Here is a 19778-nt window from a genome sequence, read left to right as displayed (position 1 = left end):
ATTTCAAAAATTAATGAGAGACAATTCCAGAATCAATGACAGAAATAATTCCAGCATTAATGAAAGAAAGAAACCCAGAATTGATGAAGGGAAATTCAAGAAATAATAAAAGTAATGGGATTCCGGCATTAAATAAAAATAATTTAATCTTTTTTCATCTCTCTTTAGATGAGTTCTTCTCTATCCTGTTTTTAAATCTTTAAAACCAAATATTTAGAGACCGAACTGTACATTTCTATGGACAAATCGACAGGCGGGAAGTTTGTTTTCACGGAGTGACGTGATTTCCTTACATTTGATGTCGCTGCAGTCGCGGTGGCTGGATGCTCCCTCCTGTAATAATCTCCGTCGTCTGCTTCTCTCCAGGTTACTTGTTTTGGGTGTCTCCTTGTGTCTTGAAAAAATAACTGAACTGGCAGTTCTAACTTCCAGTTCTGTTTGTGAGCTTTAGCTTGTAGGGAACCGACTTCTTCTCTGTCGTCTGCTCATTAAGAGGCTCTTTGTTTTGGACATCTCCTCATGCTCAAATAAAATAACCGAACTTATAGTTTGAATTTCCAGTTCAGTTCACGAGCTTCGTTTATAAGGAACTGAGCGGAATAAAGAATATAGTTTTTTTAATTTAAACTTCATCATCACCACATGAGTCCCTTTTAAATTTGACATTAGATGACAGCAGATTACTATAAAGTGCAGTGGAAAAAAGTGGAAAAATTCACTTTTTACGATCTTAGCTGTCGTTTGCTTGTGTGGAGGACCTTTATTTTGGATGTCTCTTTGGGTCTTGAAAAAATTACCGAACTGGAATTTTGATCTTTCAGGTCAGTTTATAAGCTTTGTTTATAAGGAGCAAAGCAGAATGAAGAATTTAGTTTTTTATGCCTGAGCTTCGTCATCACCACATAAGGCACTTCTGATTTTGAGAGTAGGTAGCAGCACCAACAATATTTCTGAAAATGAATTTCTTAAAGTATTCTAGAGTATTAAATTAATATTAATTCCCTTTTAAAATTGTTAGTGCCATTGTGAATTCGCGGCAAATGCTACACGGCAAAAAAAACCCCAAAAAACTGCTATTGGCGGATGGCGTAACATTTTGAGTCACCCGGTATATACGAATTTTGTCATTGCGTAACGCAGTGACAAAACTGTTCATGTGAACATAATAATGATTCATTACCAGGATTTAAAGCCCATCGGAAAAAATAAATAAGGGGAAATTCAAGTATTACGTAAGCAGATTTTCAGCCATTTTTGATCCCCCTCCTATCACCAAAAGTCGGCAAAACACTGACCCTCCTTCCCCCCCCCCCGTCAGCAAAATTTCGTCAGCAGCTTAGAATATTTCATATCTTCAAAAAGGGGTGGTTGATGACGTAAGCAACTTTCAAACCCCCCCCCCCCTTTATCACCAAAAGTCAGCAAATCCGAAACCCCTTCCCTCCCCTCGATGCGACTGGGGGGGACCCAGTATCTCCGACCGACCATGATTAAGAGGTAAGAGGCAGAGCTGACGAATTTTGCTGAGAAGGGGGGGGGGCAAAAATGACTGAAAATTTGTTGACGTAATACTTGAACGGCCCCTAAGTAATGCTATTATAAATATGTAAATTTCCTGTAAAATACAGGACGTATGGTCTTCGTATAATTTCAAGCGTGATCGGCTGAAAAACCAAAAAAGTCGCAACTGACCGCAGAAAAATAAAAATGGTGTAAACAAAAGCTAACAATACCTTTAATATTGACAATTTTGCGGCGGTGGAAAGCGGGATATTTCAAACCCGTTTGTAACAATTATTTGTGTGATGGGTGACATTAAGGTTAGATATTATTATTATGTCCTTAATAACGGAGTTTATCACAAAGTATTGTTATTCGATTGTTGCATTTATATTGTCATGCCCAACACATGTTTTGTCAAACACGGCATGCTATTTGCGTTTTTCATTTACCCAAGATTTTCTGAAATAACAAAGTGTTATTTAAATGTGCGCGAATGGATTTGTAGTTGAATTTGTTTTGAATTTCATTTTGCATTAAAGCCAATAATTTATAAAGTTAACTTCCTGCTATCAGTATACAGTGTAACCCGCTTTTAATGGACTCCCCAATCAGATGCAGTCATGCCTCTTTTGCGGCCAAATACACCCATGTCCATAAATTAAGAATAATTCAGAATCACACGGAAATCGAAATATAAAGTAAAAATTTCACCTGTAGAATTATCACACACATCTGCAAGAATGATATGCAAATCTCAGGAAGCCACTAGATGATGCCGATAGTACGTCACAATGACGAGAGTGTAAGGGGGGGGGGTATATAAGGAATGGTGGCAAAGAATTAAAATTGCCACAAGAGTTCTGTAAGGCGCTCAGTGCCATAAGCAAATAGTTATGACACAGAGGACACATGTGGATGATTTTTTTACGTGGTAGAATTATCGGCCGCCTGGAATGTGGGCGTACTCAGATGGAAGTAACCGAGGAACTTGGAATTGCCCAAAGTGTCATCTCTAGGCTTTGGCAACGATTCCAAGATAACGGAAATGTCAGTAGACGTTACAGTACAGGTCGCCCCCGAGTTACAACGCTGAATGAAGACCGGTATTTGGCAGTAACTGCCAAAAGAAGCAGACTGAGCACAGCATCCGACCTGTCTCTTCAGCTATCTGCAGCCACGGGTACCACAGTTTCAAGGTAAACCGTGTACAGACGTTTGGGAGATATTGGTCTATATGCTCGCAGGCCTGTCAGGTGTGTTCCGCTCACGGCAACTCACTGTCGGCAGCGATTAGCCTGGAGTAGAGAACATGCAATGTGGACATCGTCACAGTGGGCGTGTGTGATGTTTTCTGATGAGTCCAGGTTTAGCTTGCAGTCTGATTCACATCAAACTTTCATATGGAGAACGCCAGGTACCCGTTAGCACCAAGACAACATCATTGAACGACACCATTACGGTGGTGCAGCATTGCTCATTTAGGGTGGAATTATACTGGGTTCCAGAACAGATCTGCTTTTTCAAACCAGAACCATGAAAGCCCAAATTTATCGTTACATCATTCTGGAACAACATGACATTTTTTTAGGGGTGCCATGGGCGCAGAATTTGTGTTTATGGATGATAATGCCCGTCCTCACATCGTAAACGAATGCCTTGAATCTGAGGATATAACCCGTATGGAATGGCCAGCATTCTCACCTGACTTGAATCCGGTAGAGCATGTGTGGGACATGCTTGACCGACAAGTTGCAGCCCGTCGACCACCTCCTGCATGTGTACCGGAACTCTGGAGAGCATTGCTTCCTGAGTGGAGTGATCTTCCCCAAGATCAGATCGATAATTTGATACTCAGCATGCCTAGGCGTTGTACGGACTGTATTTCATCGCATGGGAGACATACAATGTATTAACCATCATACCAACCATGTAATAGTAAGTTTTTGTAAAGGAGATATTTTTTGCAATTGCTCCAGGGAGCAAAAACTGTAGTTTTTATGAACGGTGTCATACATATAACATCGTTTTTGTTCTTTATCTTTTGTTTAATAAATGGGCTTTATGAATAAGTAACGTTTGTTTTGTTTCTGAACCTTTATTTACCGGAGCTGGCATTATCCTTAATTTATGGACATGAGTGTAGTAAGTTCCTTGTGTTAATAAAAGTATGGATTTCAAACCCCTGATTATAACAGTCACCCACCCTCTTTTGCGGATGAATTTTTTTTGTCCCGCCAGTATCTACAATTTTTTTTTTTACTGTGAATGCGTATGTCAGGGCTTTTCAAAAGCCGATTACCACCCTGCCATGGCGACTAATATTGGCGCTGAAAGTTTTATGTAAATGATTACTTGATTGTCCAGGTTCGAACCCCACCTGGGCAATAGTGGTAGTTTCCTGTGATTTTCAACTTTGAGGTGCAAATGCGAGCTGATCTGCCCCATTAAAAAGTCTCACCACAGAGAGCTACCGACAGACATGACCGCTGACTGCTCAGACACCATCTTGGGATGGTTTGTGCTCTTTCTCAGATGGCTGGACGATCTCTGAGATAGTCACAGACAACAATAAGCGTACATCACTACAAATATTCAATCATTACACTACACTCACAATTTTAAATATAGGTGGCAGCACTAAAAACCGCTCATATCACTAGATACACACTCAAATTGTTAGGTACTCCACACGCATACACACGTCTGGCACAGTCAATCGGTAGTAGATTGCCCATGGCGATAGACCAAAGTTGTGTTCTGTTGGAAAGAAAAGTATATGGCATGCTCCTATTTGGCTATTATTTTTTCTATTGCCACACCCAGTTTGGTTGTATTTGCTTGGGTTATAGCAGTGGGGCGATATTAACTGAAAACGTGCCTGGGAGGTTGATGTTGGCGGCATGTTATTGTTTTGGCCTCAAAAACTTGGTGACAAAAAAACCATAAACCATATATTAACCTACAAAACTATCGGAAATTACATCAGCATGTCTACGAACATCAAAGAGTGACCAAGTTCTCAAAATTTTGATTGTTTTCCTTGAATTGAAACATGCGTGGCTCCTAAGTGGCCAAAAATTAGCATTTTGTGTGAAAAGTGGCCGAAGATGAGCATTGTGAGTGAAAAGTGGGCAGAGTGATGGAAGAATGACCATTTAGTGTCGAAGTGGCCATAGAATGATCAAAAAGTGGCCATTTAATGTTGAGTGACTGAAATGTGGCCAACCAATGATGGAGTGACCATTTAGCTTGTCAAAAGTAACCATTTTTGGTAACCAGTGTGGCGATTTGGCATCATAAGTTACTTAAAAGTGTTTGTCATTGTAAATGTGGCCTAAAAATAACTATTTTGTGACAAATGCCATTTAAAAATGACCGTTTTGTGATAAAAACTGATGCTGCTGCCTATTTAATACACTTCACCCTCCCTATTTGTTCCTGTGAAAAAACAAATGACATACAAATCATTATATACATACAATGTGTACATTTTCAAATGTTAATGAGGAAAAAAAAGTGTAGTAAATGCCAGCAAATTTTAGATGGAACAGGCAAGCTTAAAGTCCAGAATTCCTTACGAGAAGTATAAAAAACCATGGACAGCAACTCCATGCAGTCTTCTCCCCACCACCTAGTTCTCAATACATAAAAGAAAATGAGGCTGCCGCTTCGGAAACTTTCTGCTGGAAAAGAAAATATAAGGAGGTGTGTTGACAGGGGAAATAATCGTTGATTGTCATAGCCGATGCCACAGCTGAATGAGTGCTGGGAGTGTTATTTTTGGCGACTTTTTGAAGGGGGCTGAAGCGTACACTACCCGTACAATAGGTGCGAATGTCTTAAAGTGCAAGTATATTAGAATTTAGTTATCCTGATTTGTATTTATTGCAAATTACCTTGTAAAAACTGTAGATATTTCAAAATTCACTGATCTATGCTTGTATATTTCAGAACAGTGGAATAAAAGGCGTTGAAATTTTGAATTGGTCTAAAACATTCTCCTGCAAGCCAGAATTATTTTTTGCACCGAAGACGGAAGAGGACCTGAAGGAGGTAATTAACACGATTGTGATTTCTTAATTGTTATAAGTTTGGATTGGCGTTTCTCAACCTATGGTCCACGACGATGGCACGAGTGGTCCGCATGAGCAGACTCGATGATTTAGTTCTCACTGAAGGAAAAATTATTCAAATGCTGTAATACCCATATGGGGGTTCAATTAAGAACGTTAAGGAAAATGAGCGTAAATATAGGATATCGCAAAATTGTACCGTAAAAGGAATTTATTGTCTTAAATGCCATTTTCTGTTTACTTTTAAAATTGCTGAAGGGTAGAGAAATAAAGGGCTGTTACAGATCACAGTAAAATGCACGAAAAAGTATTCAAATGATCAAATGACCATATTTCATTGAGAAAAATATGGTAAACTCAGATCTTAAATAGGGTGAAATACTGGATATGTAACCGATTGTCACAAAAAAGAATGTTGCCGGAAGTATCACTAATTTTTACTAAAATTGCTGTACAGAAACTGCAGAAAAAATGCTGAACCTGACCAGTATGGGAGATGAATATCTATATTTTTTATCATAATACAATTTACATACTGTTTTTTTTAAATGCTGTGTATTCACAACTTTAGCAAATTTACAAATTTAAATAAAAGCACTGTTGGAAAAACACGATAAATGTATATATAAATTAAAATAAAAAATTGAAACGACTGAAATTACAGGAATGTTCCATAATGCGAGACACAAATGGTCCGTAAAATTGTTTCAGACATTTCATTGGTGCCTGGATTCAGAAAGGTTGAGAAACTCTGAATGTAGATGATTGGCTTCTAATTTTCTAAAATTTTCTTTCCTAAAAAAGATCTTAGATACAATCCTGATTATTTAGGAGTGATCGAAATCTTCCATTCGTGCAGTGGCTCAGTATGATAGATTTACCAGCTTGACTTGCGTGACATTGTTAGAATTAGATGTAAGAAAATCTCTCAACAGCAATCGCCCAATGTCTTGAAAACTATTTCGTTTATTAACCATTAGTTATTTTCCGTTAACCTTCGCTTACAAGCAAAGTGGCAAGGAACTTGGATGCTCTGTATATGATGAATCAGCAATAAATATAGTAGCCTTGTCCTAACCTAACCACACTTTAGAAAAAGGGAGGGGGGGGGGGGAACACAAAATAAAAGAGTAAGATGATAAAAGATAAGGTGATAAGAATGTATGTACAAAGTTAGATTTCTTTTCACCCTCACCCTACCTCTCTTTCACTCTCACAGGAAAGGTAATCTTATGTGAGGGAAAAAATCACTATCAGTGTATGCAAAAAACCAAAATGAAAAAAAATTATGAGGTTGCAACAAAGCTTCGGGATGATCGGGAAAGAGGGAAAGAAAACAGAGTGAATTTTTGTTTGAATTCATTCCACTGGTGTTTGGCTGCAATATTACATTCTTTGATCGTAAAGTGGTTAAACTTATCATAGTCGTTTCAGCCAGATATAATTGAGATTATCTCATACGAAAATTTTGCTCAACTTTTCATCTTCGTTAACGTTATAATGAGTTTGATGTGTACAAATATATGAACACAATTGTGCTGATTTGAATCTTTGTTTCTTAAAGATATTGCAAGTTGCACGAGATGAGCAGAAGAAGGTCAAAGTAGTTGGACGAGGTCATTCTCCCTCGGATATTGCGTGCACCAATGACTACATGGTCAGCCTCCAGAACCTAAACAAAGTTGTTTCTGTGAGTATTTTCTAAATTTATTGTTGATTGCATTATCAATAACATTATTTTTTATTTATAAATCCTATTTTCACTTCAAAGCTTTGAAAGACATGCGGTCAAATCTCTCTTTCTCAAAAAACTCTATACCTCAAAAATTAAAAAACAACAAAAAATTGGTGTAGGCTGTGTCATAGACACGGCCACAAGTTCTCACTTGAATATTTTTTTTGTGCCTCGAATTGGGTCAGATGCTGACATAATGAAATTATGTAAAATTTCATTGTAACACAATCAGCATTATTATCAGGATTTTTATGCGTGAAATAAATTTATCATCCCAAAATTAGATTTTTTTTTTCAAATTCATTTTACTACCATAGACATAAGCATTGTAGCAATATGCATCTTTTCCACACAATTTGTAACCAGATTTAATAGGTTTCCACTCCATAAATTGCTTTAACGTTTTGACTGAAATATGCAATCATTTCATCAATGGATAAATGTGACTGGAATCTAACTCACTTTTGGACCTTTTAGTTCAGCATATAGAAAAATGGCCTGACAGTGGATGCCCTGTTCAAATTATTTAACATGACTTTAGTGTTATCAAAGAAATTAATAAGAAATTTGAAATAAAATTAGACGTTTCAGAACATGGAATAATTCATCATATCTATTTCTGAGTCCTCATTAGTGACCCAATCGTCTTGTTTGCTAGGATAAGATACGACAACCTGAAAAATATGGGAATGCAATGGACTTTCTGTATCTTCCTCAGTCAATTCAAAATTTGAGACAATTTTAACTTTTGTTGAATAGTTGACAGTTTTTCTTAGAATCAGATCATGTCTCTGTTCGGTAGAAAGCTCCACAAGTGTTTCAACTGAACGTTCTAATCTTTAATATATTAATACAAAAGTTGTCCAGTATTGTGCCATAAAAACATATCTTATCTATAATGTTATTGATGTCAGTAGGAATAGCAATAATATCTGCTATTCATATCAACTCCTGCCCCCTCCAAAAAAAAAAAACAACAAAAAAAAAACAGACATTCAAAAGCTATTTAGAGGGTTACAAATTTTTGAATCAGAATTATTTAAACATTCGATTTATGGAAAAGACTCATGTTTCAGTATCACTGATCATAGAAAATATAAAAGCAACAAAATATTTTACCATATATTTTAATGATAGGATAGGCCAAACTATTACTAGCCCTCTAAGTGTGAAAAACTTGTCTTAAATGCCCAGCATCTTCAATTGAAAGCAGTAAAATATGACAACATATTTGAAAAAGAAGATGGAGTGAAATCAAAATCAATTTGTGTTATTTATTTACAATGGACTGTACTCCAAACAACCAATTAAAAAATAGTTACTTGTAAGCACATTATGTTGATGATATGAGGCAGAAAAAAAAGCACCCATGGGGCACAAAAACATAACAAATCGAAGAGCTCATTTCTAAACAAGAAATTATTACTCTAGTCTTTTTTTTTTTTCAATGCCTGTGTAGGGGAGGTACGCATGTTCACGATATCTACAGACAAAATGTTCGGAAGCCCGTATTCTATTCCCTGATTGGTTAATTTAGTAGAGGGTGGTCAGGCCTGGCCATTTATCGTTGGCGACAAAATAATAACGTTAGCAAACATCCTAACATAAATACCACGGGAAAAAAATACTTGAAGCGGAATAGCAAATATTGAAAAGAAAAGCCCCCCCCCTCCCCCCACCTTTTCATTGGATTTTTTGTGATATGAACATTAATTTCAAGAAATAATCATTTTTTTTTCATTTCATCGCTTTTTCTCTTCCTTTTTTATTGTGTAAACAGGCAAAAATATGTGGATATTCAAACGATGGAACAGATGCACCATGCTAGGAAAATACAAACACCTAGCATAATTAAGTTTTTTTACGTTTCTGTCGACCGCAAATGATCCTATTCGGTTCACGCGGATTTATTAGTGCAGATTATATAATAAAAAAAATTCCCTCCCCCAAGTTGAGGGGTGGGGAAGCCCGTATTCATGTCACCGTATTTAATGTCTGCTTTGCACAAGGCCATGGTCCTCACATCCTGGAGCAGGGCTCCCCAGGCTGGGATGTTTGACGGGCCCCTATGTGATGAATTTATAACGTGAAAAATACTGAGAAGCGTCCCAGGCCATCTTGTCCATATTCCTGGGCCCCAGGGCTGGAGATCTGTCAGCCCCACCCTCGTGGGGGGCCATGCCCAGGGCCCTGGCAAAACTTGATTCCTGAGATGTCTGAATCCCCGAGCAGGGCCGCAACTAGATACTTCGTCATCCGGGGCTAGCCGCCATTTAGGCGCCCCTTGATCTAGAAGAAACAGTTAAAAGGTGAATTCGGCGCCCCCTTCTGGTTCAGCGCCCGGGGCACCAGATCCACCTGCCCCTCCCCAGTTGCGGCCATGGCCCCCAGTCTGGGATCTTTTACCCCCCCCCCCTGGCCAGACTTTCCACGGGTTCTTCTATAGTTGATTTATAGCGTGAAAAAGCAAAGAATTATGAGTATTGTCTCGGGTCCCAGAGCTAGAGCCCTGTCAGCCCCGCCCATGTGGGGGCGGTGGTTGCGGCCCTGAGATCCCAGCCGTAGGCATATATATATAATATATGAATTGACGTCATCGTGTTCCCCCAGATGTTCAAGTCTATCTCCGTCTATGCTGGTGACCCATGTCCACCCACAATTACGGGTCTGACAGAGCTCAGGATGATTCTTTTAACTTTTTTATATTTTTCTCAGAACAAATTTACTGTGGGGGGTTGGACGCCAAAGATACCAGCTGAAGGATGTGGGGTAACCTATATATTTTTTGTGTAAGTTATCGTAAATGTAATAAATCCGGTGATTATGGATATTCATGGCCCCCACAGCCTGAAGCAAAGCCCCTAAGCTGGGATATTTTGTGGGCCCGCAGACCAAACTTTTCTTGGGCCCTTCAACAGTGAATTTTTAGCATGAAGGGAAATGATTGTCCCGGGCCCTACCTAACCTTGCGGGCCATGGCGACCATTATATATTGCATATCATCGTGGCCTTCCCCCGGAACTTGTCTATGTATGCCTTACACGGGTGGAACAGTGCCATCTTAACACAAACTCCCCCAAGCCTGGCGGGATCGTCTTTAAATTTTCTTTAGTATACATGTAAATTCATAGGCAGACCATAAATGTGCTGCCATCTACCGGTGAAAATTAGACAAGTATTTCACAATAAAAAAGTATTACATTGTATTAATATTTTTTATTTTTTTCAAAAAATTCTTTTGCTTGTTGAACTCAAAATTTTTCCCACAAGTTACCATCACTGATAAAGAATGACACGACGTGGAAAGAGAAACTAGCCAAGCAAAGGGGAAGTAGCCAAACAGATAGCGCTCCGGCAACCTTCGTTTCGCCCAATCAGGGTGCAGAATCTCGACTCTCGATCATTTTGTCTGTAGATATGGTGAACTTGCGGGAGTCACCTAGAAGCAATCGAATTTACAAGATCTAGCTGCAAGTCTATAATATTTTACAAAGTCAATTTCTCATTGTCCTCAAATAAGGACCCTGGGTGTTAATGGGTTAACCATGTGCGAAAAAGAAAATTGAAACAATAATTCTAGATAAGTAAAGCCAAACTTGGTTAATACAAATGTTGAAAGACTAGTCTTTGAAACACATCCAATATATATGAATTTGGTAGTGGATGATAATGCTGCCTCTCAGTATAATAAATAACACTCCTACAACGGTATTTTTTTCTTGGTTCACACAATATTATTGTATCAAGATTCCACAGTATTTGTTTAGCTATATCCCTTTGATTATAGTTTTTTAAAAATTTTCTATTATTGAATTCAATGTATTCTAAATTTAATTCAAAAATTAAATTTCATTAGATATCTTTGGAAAGCCGACAGATTACAGTTCAAGCTGGTGTCACATTGAAAGAGTTGAATGAAATACACCTTCCTAAATATAAGCTTGCACTTCCTGTGTAAGTAGTATTTAAACATTTTGTTACATTAACTAAATTATTTTTTTTTAATCATTCATTAAAAGGAAACTTTCATTTGTTTTTTTTGGTATCGGTAAGTTATTTGGGACAACCATTGACCTGCTTTCTCGAATTTGCATGATTTGGAGCATGGACAGCCGAATTTTTCCCAAGCGGTGCAACAACTAGGATTATTTTTGATGCATGTGCCACTTTACAAATTTAAACACCCAGACCTTACGTCCCGTTTTTATGGGACACAACCATTCTCTTCGTTTCTGTAAAATATTGTTCGGCTGTACTTGAATTTTTGCACAAATGTTCAGTTTATCACTCCTTTGATTTCTAAATTGTTTTTATTTTTGAGTCATAAATTTGGTTATCACAATGCAGATTGTGTATGTACATATATATCGGAAGTTCATCTTACCTACACCGTACCACTGGAACTAAAGGACACTGTGTTTGGGCCCTCCTCAATAAACTTTGTAAGAAGACATAGCCTTCCCCCTGAAAATTCATAGATATACAATGTAATTATATTATACAATTCATGTTCCCCCCCATGTGTATGGTCCTGAGTTCCGTGCGCATGGGGCATCCAACAGCTATGTCCAAATGGTGGAAAAACAAAACAGAAGTGCATTGAATGCAAAGTCATAACATAATTATTATTTTAAGAGCACCTACCATACTAAATATTGGTTTTACGTCCATCATTCATAAGAAAAGGATTGTTTTAAGAGTAGAGAACATTTTTTTTTTTTGATTCAGAAAGTTTTTGAAGTGTGTTCATGTGCCACTCTTGATACCATGGTGTGCCATTTGTGCAGCTAGTTGGCCATCCTTTATTTTGAGAAATTTTGTTATATTAATGAATAGCTTGGAGTTTTCTTCTTACGCTTGTTATTCTAGCTGCACAAATTTTTAAAATTTTAATAGCTATTTTTTTTAAAGCTAAAATTTTGTCATAATCTGGACCTTCAACATGATACTTACATTACATGAAAATTCAGGCATCTGCCACTTTCACTCTTCATATTGAAGACAGGTGGTGGTACCATTAGAACACGAAACACTCATTATTTGGAAAATATTTGAATGATAGGGTCACACGTATATACACACACAACATGCTATGGCAGGGGTGTCAAACTCATGGTCCTTGAAGGAACTATTGGAGGCTACCAATGTCCCAAAAAGATAAAAAAATATTGGTTTAAAAGAAAAAAAATTAAAATAAAATTCAAATTTTTTAAAATAAAAAGTGTGAAGCATTTACGTCAAAAAAAAAAAAAAAAATTAGCCACTCTCACTGCCGACTCTACATATATGAAATCAGCTATATGTTCACGAAAAATTCCAAGCTTTTTAGCAATGGTTCTTTGGTTAAAAAAATGGATGATAATGTATAAAAAATGTGTGCTACAGAAAATATCTGCTTTAATATATGTGAGCACATTTCATGATATTTTTTATATCGAGACGTATTGTGGATGAAAGAATAACAGTAATAAGTGATAATTTGTGTGACCAGTTGGAAGTAATATCCTCAACTGACATTGTTTTTTAACAGCCCTTAATGAAATTTTGGATGTTCAAGATGTGACTGAAATGACTCTGTTTCTTTGAGTTTGTACGATGGCAATATGAATATCACTGGAGAGTTTTTAGAAATGTTTTCTATTCATGAAACCACAAAAGGGGAAAATATTTCTGATGTCATGGCAAACTGTATCAAATTATGCACCAAGGAAAATATCACCTTCATATGAAGACACTCGTAGCAGTGAAAAAGAGTGGTACGTCAGAAATGGCTGTCAAAAAATATAAATTTTCCTTCAAGACTTACCGCAAATTGAAAAAAGAAAAGAAAAACACATTCAGAAAATCCTTGGAACTGTAATTTTTTCCATTGGATTATTTATCAGCTGGTCCTTTACTACAAAGAGTTGGAAATAAGCAGCCGTGTTCTCAAACCTGTGACAAGCACTTTGACTTCACCTGATCCAGTGTCATCAAGCAGGAGTTATTCGCACAATTTCTTAAAAGCTTGGAGAGTGAATTCAACTGGCTACCTCATTGGTTGTCTTGTTATAAAGTTCTAAAAGACATTTTGTTTCTACTTTTAAACTAAATAGAACTGTTTCTAGAATGAAACATTAAGATGTGTCATTTCATAATGATAATCAGGGCCTGGATGCTGATGACATTTGCAAATTTTTTTGCCTCTTTTGTAATTTTCTGCCTTTTTTCACTGTTAGGATATTTTTTTTAGTTTTAAGGCATATTTTTTGGTATTTTCGTGATATTTTTTCACTTTTTAAATTTTTTGAGAATGGAAAGGATTGAAAAAATTATATGAATATGGATTGCATTGAGCACCATGGGCGAAGATACGGAGGGGGGGGGGAAGAGGGAGGCAATGCCCCCCCCCCAACGTCAAAGGGGAAGTTGAATGATCTAATGCAGCGGTTCTCAACCAGTGCTCCGCGGAGCCCTTGGGGCTCCTTGTGCACTCTCCAGGGGCTACGCGGCCGCTCTAGGAAATTAAAAAAAAACCAGTAAAATTTAAAAATAGTTACAAATATTTTTAAATAGTGAAAATAAATCAGTAATTTTAATGAATAATTAAAAAATGGGCCTACGGGGCTCCGCCGTAGAATGTTTTTTTACTAAAAAGGGCTCAGTGAGTCAAAAAAAAGGTTGAGAACCGCTGATCTAATGTATACATGCATATATGACATCATATTGCATGAATTGACATCATCATCGTGCCCCCCCAAACTTCCAAGTCTGTCTCCGCCTATGTTGAGCACTTATGAAAAATTTGCTTGAATTTCCTGGAAAATAAAAGATGCTTTTAGGTTTCCTAATATAGGCATACAGAGGATTTTCCCGGGCGGGGTTCATTTTTCGTTTTTTACAGGAAAAACCCTACTCCCTCCTCAGTACACCAGTCATGGCCCCACATCTAGCAAAAATGTCCCACCCCACCTGTCAGATTCTTCACAGACCTCTCAATAGTGATTTTCTTTTGAAAAAACAAACAAGTGGTAAGAATTTTCGCAGACCCCCGGCTGGAAACCTGTCAGTCCTACCCTTGGGGAGGGGGTGGGGAGGCCATAACGCCAGTGTTCCTAACTGATTCAGGAATTATAACTCGTTTATTAGAAAAGTTGTTATTTTTGTTGAAATCTAAATGTTGGGAAAAAAAATTGACATGAGTTTGATGCTGTAAAAACGTTTTCTTTTGACTTTTGAACATAACCAGTTTATCAACAGAACTTTGTTTTATTATTTTCATTATATATATATTTTTTAAATTTTGAGGGCATTTTTTTTAAAAGTTTTTAGGACATTTTTCAAAGTAATTTTTCAAGATTTTTAGGACAACAACATCCGGGCCTTGATAAGGCATGAATGCAATATCTAGCATTTGAATGACTATTGATAAGGGAACGATCAGCTAACAACACATATCTTTTAGGCAAGGGGAAGTTTAAGTGGGAATTGGATTTGCTGAAAAAACATTCAGAAAAGAATACTCTCAATTATTTTCCTATGTTTTAACAGTTAAAAAATAAAAATCTTGGATGGTAGGTAGGTGGAATTAATTTTGTGGTTTATTCATATAATTCTTGCACTTCCCTTTGATTTCTATTAAACAATTTTTCAAGTGTTTTAAATAATTTTTCATCACTATCTGCTCTATAATATAAAATCACAAACTCGAGAAGTGCCTGTTTCTAAGCAACCGAAATTAGTGACAATTTTATGTTATGAAAGTGGGTGACGTTTTTTTGAGTGACGTAAATCTGTTACGTTTTTGTGTTACGGAAGTCGGTTACGATTTTGGGTCAAGTATTAATTTAAGTCTAGCATATATCGGTACCCATTTGACCCATCTGGACCATGTTATGTGCATGTACCGAGAGACTCCCACATCCTACAGCAAGGCCCCTAGGCTGGAATTTAGATGGCATGCCCCCAAACCAGCTTTTCAGGGGCCCCTCTGTGGTTAATTTATAGTGTGAAAAATCAAAAAGTGATTAGAATCGTTCCAGCCCCTGTCAGCCCTGCCCTTGTGGGGGGGGGGGGGGTCATGCAGAGAGGTATGTATATGTATAATATACATATAACACCAGTGCTCCCAACACACAGGGTCAGGATACCTGGGGGTGGGGATTGCACAGATACCTTCATGGGGAAGGTTTTCAAAATTTCAAGGTTTTCAAACTTCATGGTAAGTTTTCATTTCCAGGGGCCCTTGATGGATTTCATTGTTTTTTTGCTGCTTTAACGGTGAAAAATTTGCGATAGGGGAAGCCTAAGATATATCCAGTCTGGGGGCCCCATAAAATTTGCGAATTTGGTCACGGGTAGTTGTCTGGGTGGGCAGAGATTTTATTTGTTGGTAAAACGAATACAAATGAAAATTTTTCATGGCACTCGCAGCGAGGGATGACCGACAAGCTTCCAAGTCGGGGGCCCCCCCCCCATGCTTACAGGTTTCATTTTGGGGGCCCTGAATGAATCTGATTCTTTTTTGTTGTTTAACAGCGTAGAATTTGCAACATCGGAAGACCGAGATAAATCCAGTCTGGATTTCCCACTAAAAATCTGCCTCCCTGGATTGGGTCCCTGGATTTTATTTGTTGTAAAATTGATAAAAATGAAAAATTTTTGTGGCCCTTCACAGGGGGGTGTCCAACAAGCTTCCAGGTCAGGGCCCCATGGAAATGTTGACAAGTTGTAATTCAGGTTTCCCCTGGATGTATCTCATTGATTTTTGTTGTTCAACATTGTAAAATTTGCAACACATTGGTAGCCCAAGATATATCCAGTCTGGGGCCCCACTAAAATTCAGCGAATTGAATCTGGGGAACCCCATGGGAAAGTTTTCTGGGTTGCTTGATGAATTTCATTTGTTTTTTGTTGCATTATTGTAAAATTCGCTTCTTCAGTAAGCTGGTGCTTTCACACGTCCCTTTCCATAGCACGCAGATGAAGTGGGACGAAATAAACAAAATGTTGTGAATAGAAGGGGGGGGGGGCAATAATTTAATTACTAATTAGCTTTTTTTTTTGAATACTAATTTTTAGTTAGTGGCGACCCACTTGAGAGGTAATTTTGAAGCAAATGGCTCAAGAGCGTGATTGAGTTTGACACCCCTGCGTTACGGTATGCACCAATTTGTTAGAAATTCTTCAAAGGAATGTTTACGAGATGCATGTATGATCAAGTATTAGTAGTGTGATAAATGTTTTATTTTGAATTAAGTTTCTTACAGTAAGAGGTGTAGCAGGGAAGAGGGAGATGATCACAGACAAAATTCTTGTGAAAAAAGAAATGGTTGCCAATAAAATTCTTATTGAAAGAGGTGTCATGCTTCAACAGTTTTCAGAACCACTGCTGTACATAATGTCATATGTAATACACTGTGGGTTTTTTCTGCATTGTATTCTGTTATTTCAAGACCACCTTGTTGTCGCTGCAGAAAGTAAAAAAATTTCCTCAAAAAAATTTTACGGGTAGGTTCAGTTATTTTATGCAGCTGCTTTAATTGATTTTTATCGCGACTTAATTATGTGCTTTGATTCGCTGTTACAGCTTAGGTTCTGTATCTGATGTAACCGTTGGTGGTGCGATAAGCACAGGAACTCATGGAACAGGAATCAAATATGGGATCCTCTCTAGTTATGTAAGTAATTAGCACAAACGATTTGCTTTCCTTGAAATAATTGCAAAATAATTATGAAATAATTTGGTATTACTATATTTTGTTATTCCACAATTGATGAAAATTCATAATTCACAAGAGAAATTATCATTGCCATAAGTGTGGGGCCCCAGAAACAGGATGTGACCACACCTGTCATCCCCCCCCCAAGGACGGCTCTGGGAACAGGTTAGACAAGTTCACCTGCTTGCTCTAGAGTAGTTAACATTTGAACGAATGTAACTCACAAATCAAATGAACTGTAGTCAGCTGTTGTCAGTAGAGAAATTAAGTCTTGTGAGGAAGTTGTCTGATTGAGAAATTCATTTTTATCTGCAAAAATTTGCCATAGAATCTGGCAGAACATCGCATTATGTTAGCTTGCCCAGGCTTTGTTTAAGTCCATGACGAGAGTCTCTTTTGATAGGTGTAAAGTTTTTTTAATTTCGACTTCAGTATTGCAATATGTGAAAAACTTGTTTTTCCACAATGATATGTTCAAATACAAAAAAAAGGGGAGTCAAAAAGAGTCACATTATTTTAACACTCATAAAAGATATTCTTACAGATCTGACAGGAGAAAAAGGATCTCTCAAGCATTGAGTTTGATTTGAAGTTTGTGTATGCATCATCTATTAAATATTAATTTATCTTGATATCACTTCCAGGTAGTTGATTTGGAGCTGCTGAGTGCAGATGGTAAGACTATCAGCTGTTCTAAAGAAGAAAACGAGGATGTTTTTCAGGCTGCCCTCTGCAGTTTGGGTGCCCTTGGAATAATTCTGAACGTCACTTTCCAGTGTGAGGAGTCATTCAATCTCATGCAGAACCAATATGGCATCGAGCTCAAAGATGTAAAATCCATTTCCTTTTCTTGAATTTCCTTTAAATCATGAATATTTTATTTACTATAATTAGGTTAATTTGACAAGTTGCTGAAAATGTTTTCCTATCATAGCAAAGTGCTTGAGCTATTATGTAGAATTTGTGAAATTGTGTTACAATTTGTAATTGTAAATGTACAAAATTTTATTTACAGTGAAACCCCTCTTTTGCAGACATTTGCGGGACAAAAAAAAAAATTCCCATAAAAGAGTGACCCCATTAGAAGAGAGTTGCTGTTGAAACTGTAAATACAGTATTAGCAATAACTGAAATGGTTCTTTATTTGAAACCGATAGACATTTTGATGATATAAGATGTGTTTAAAGTCATGAAAGTACATAATTATTGCACAGATATGCAATTAAAATTGCAAAACAAGTATTATACAAAGTTTCCATACAAAATTTACATCTTTTGGGAAAGATTGATGAACTGATATTTGATGGGTTTTTCTTCAGTATTCAAACTTCTTTAAAAGGTATTTTGGGATGTGAGACTAAATCATATGCCTTTTTTGTTATAGTGTTTACAGGGAAATATATTTAATTACACAAAAAACAGTCATATTTTATTCGTCCAATACTTTGAAAACATCCAAATAGTTTTGACATTCCTTTCTCGCTCCTCACACCGTACTTCTCTTATATCGTCTTCTTCAGATGACTCTGACATTGTTAATTTTTTAATGATGTCAGATATTTCGATGATGTATGCATACAAAAAAGAAGGGAGGTGTTTGGGGGTTAAATCCCTCCTAGCAGAGATTATAGTGTATTTTTTGCAGTAAGAAATGAAACTCTACCTTCGAAAAAATACTGTGTATGCTACTGTATAGTGGTATGATCTATTCTCACATTACAATATCATACATTAGTGCATGATCTGCTGATACTATCATAAATCACTGTATTAGACATAAATTTTTTCTCTTAGTAATAGATAGTACAACCTTCCATAAAATTCTGTATACTGTATGTATTATAATCTGTGATTTTGTATGTAGTATCAATCGCCTATGTCAAATCCCATCACCGCACCCTCTTGTATAGGCCTTGGCCAAACAATATTGTACAAATAAATAAATATTGACGATCACACTATTGACGAACTTGCGCTGCCATTTAGGGATCATAACCTGAACCAAAATTACGACTATTGGTATCCTCACAGGCGGTTTTAATCCAATTAAAAAAAAATGATGAAAATAGTGTTTGTAATCATATCTGAGGGTGACTGTTAAGATGGGTTCTACTGTATATATATTTTTTCATTTCAATTATATTCATTTGATTGTATTGTCATTTCATACATATGATTAGGAAACAGCTGCATGAAGAAATGCAAAAGAATTGTGTGCAAAGAATGTACCAAATGTTTTAGCTAACTAATTTTGCTTTGAAAACACTTGCTTTTTCCTCTTATGCTCAATGAAATGGAAAAATAGAAATGATGAAGTTATCATAATGACTTGGCTTGACCTTCAAGCCATACGCCTCTTTAAGAGTAATTTTCCTTATTCTTAAGTCATCTCTTATTCTTAGGGTCAATAAAATCAGAGCTAATACCAATTTATTGCTGGTTTGTGATAAGTATTTTCCCTATTCTGTTCACTTAAGGCAGGTGTCTCCAACCTTTCAATCAACATGGACTGCATTTGACATTTTAACTAAGTCTGTGCATCATCAAGCTGTACTACTCATGCCATGAAAACAACAAATTTTGGAAAAGTTTCTGTATGTGAACCAGAAGTAGTCATTTCTTATGTAATCCTGTGTGCTGAAAATGAATTTGACCATAAAAAAAAGCTGAATTTGCTATGGTTTTCTCCAAAATCGCACATTTAATACATGCACAAATATAATACAATATACTGGAACATAACATTGGTATATAGAAACCGAATAA

The 19778-nt window shown here is 36.9% G+C and overlaps 1 protein-coding gene across 2 annotated transcripts in view; it reads left to right on the top strand.

Moving 5' to 3' along the window:
- The first annotated feature begins 1689 nt into the window (after positions 1 to 1689).
- LOC149079523 (L-gulonolactone oxidase-like) overlaps positions 1690 to 19778 on the top strand; it is a 32343-nt gene continuing 14254 nt past the window's right edge. The window contains exons 1-6 of one of the 2 annotated variants that reach the window (XM_089240167.1): positions 1690 to 1820; positions 5455 to 5556; positions 7141 to 7266; positions 11168 to 11265; positions 16880 to 16970; positions 17657 to 17842. In XM_089240167.1, the coding sequence (XP_089096293.1) occupies positions 1806 to 1820; positions 5455 to 5556; positions 7141 to 7266; positions 11168 to 11265; positions 16880 to 16970; positions 17657 to 17842 (618 nt within the window). In that variant the 5' untranslated portion in view covers positions 1690 to 1805. The remainder of the gene's footprint in view (positions 1821 to 5454; positions 5557 to 7140; positions 7267 to 11167; positions 11266 to 16879; positions 16971 to 17656; positions 17843 to 19778) is intronic. The other variant, XR_016193674.1, reaches the window with a different exon arrangement.

The sequence above is a fragment of the Pholcus phalangioides genome, unplaced genomic scaffold, assembly GCF_987345545.1.
Source record: "Pholcus phalangioides strain wild (caught in Gottingen) unplaced genomic scaffold, Ppha-v1.0 ptg000012l_1, whole genome shotgun sequence".
Lineage (NCBI taxonomy): Eukaryota > Metazoa > Arthropoda > Arachnida > Araneae > Pholcidae > Pholcus > Pholcus phalangioides.
This window is presented reverse-complemented; position numbering and strand designations above follow the sequence as displayed.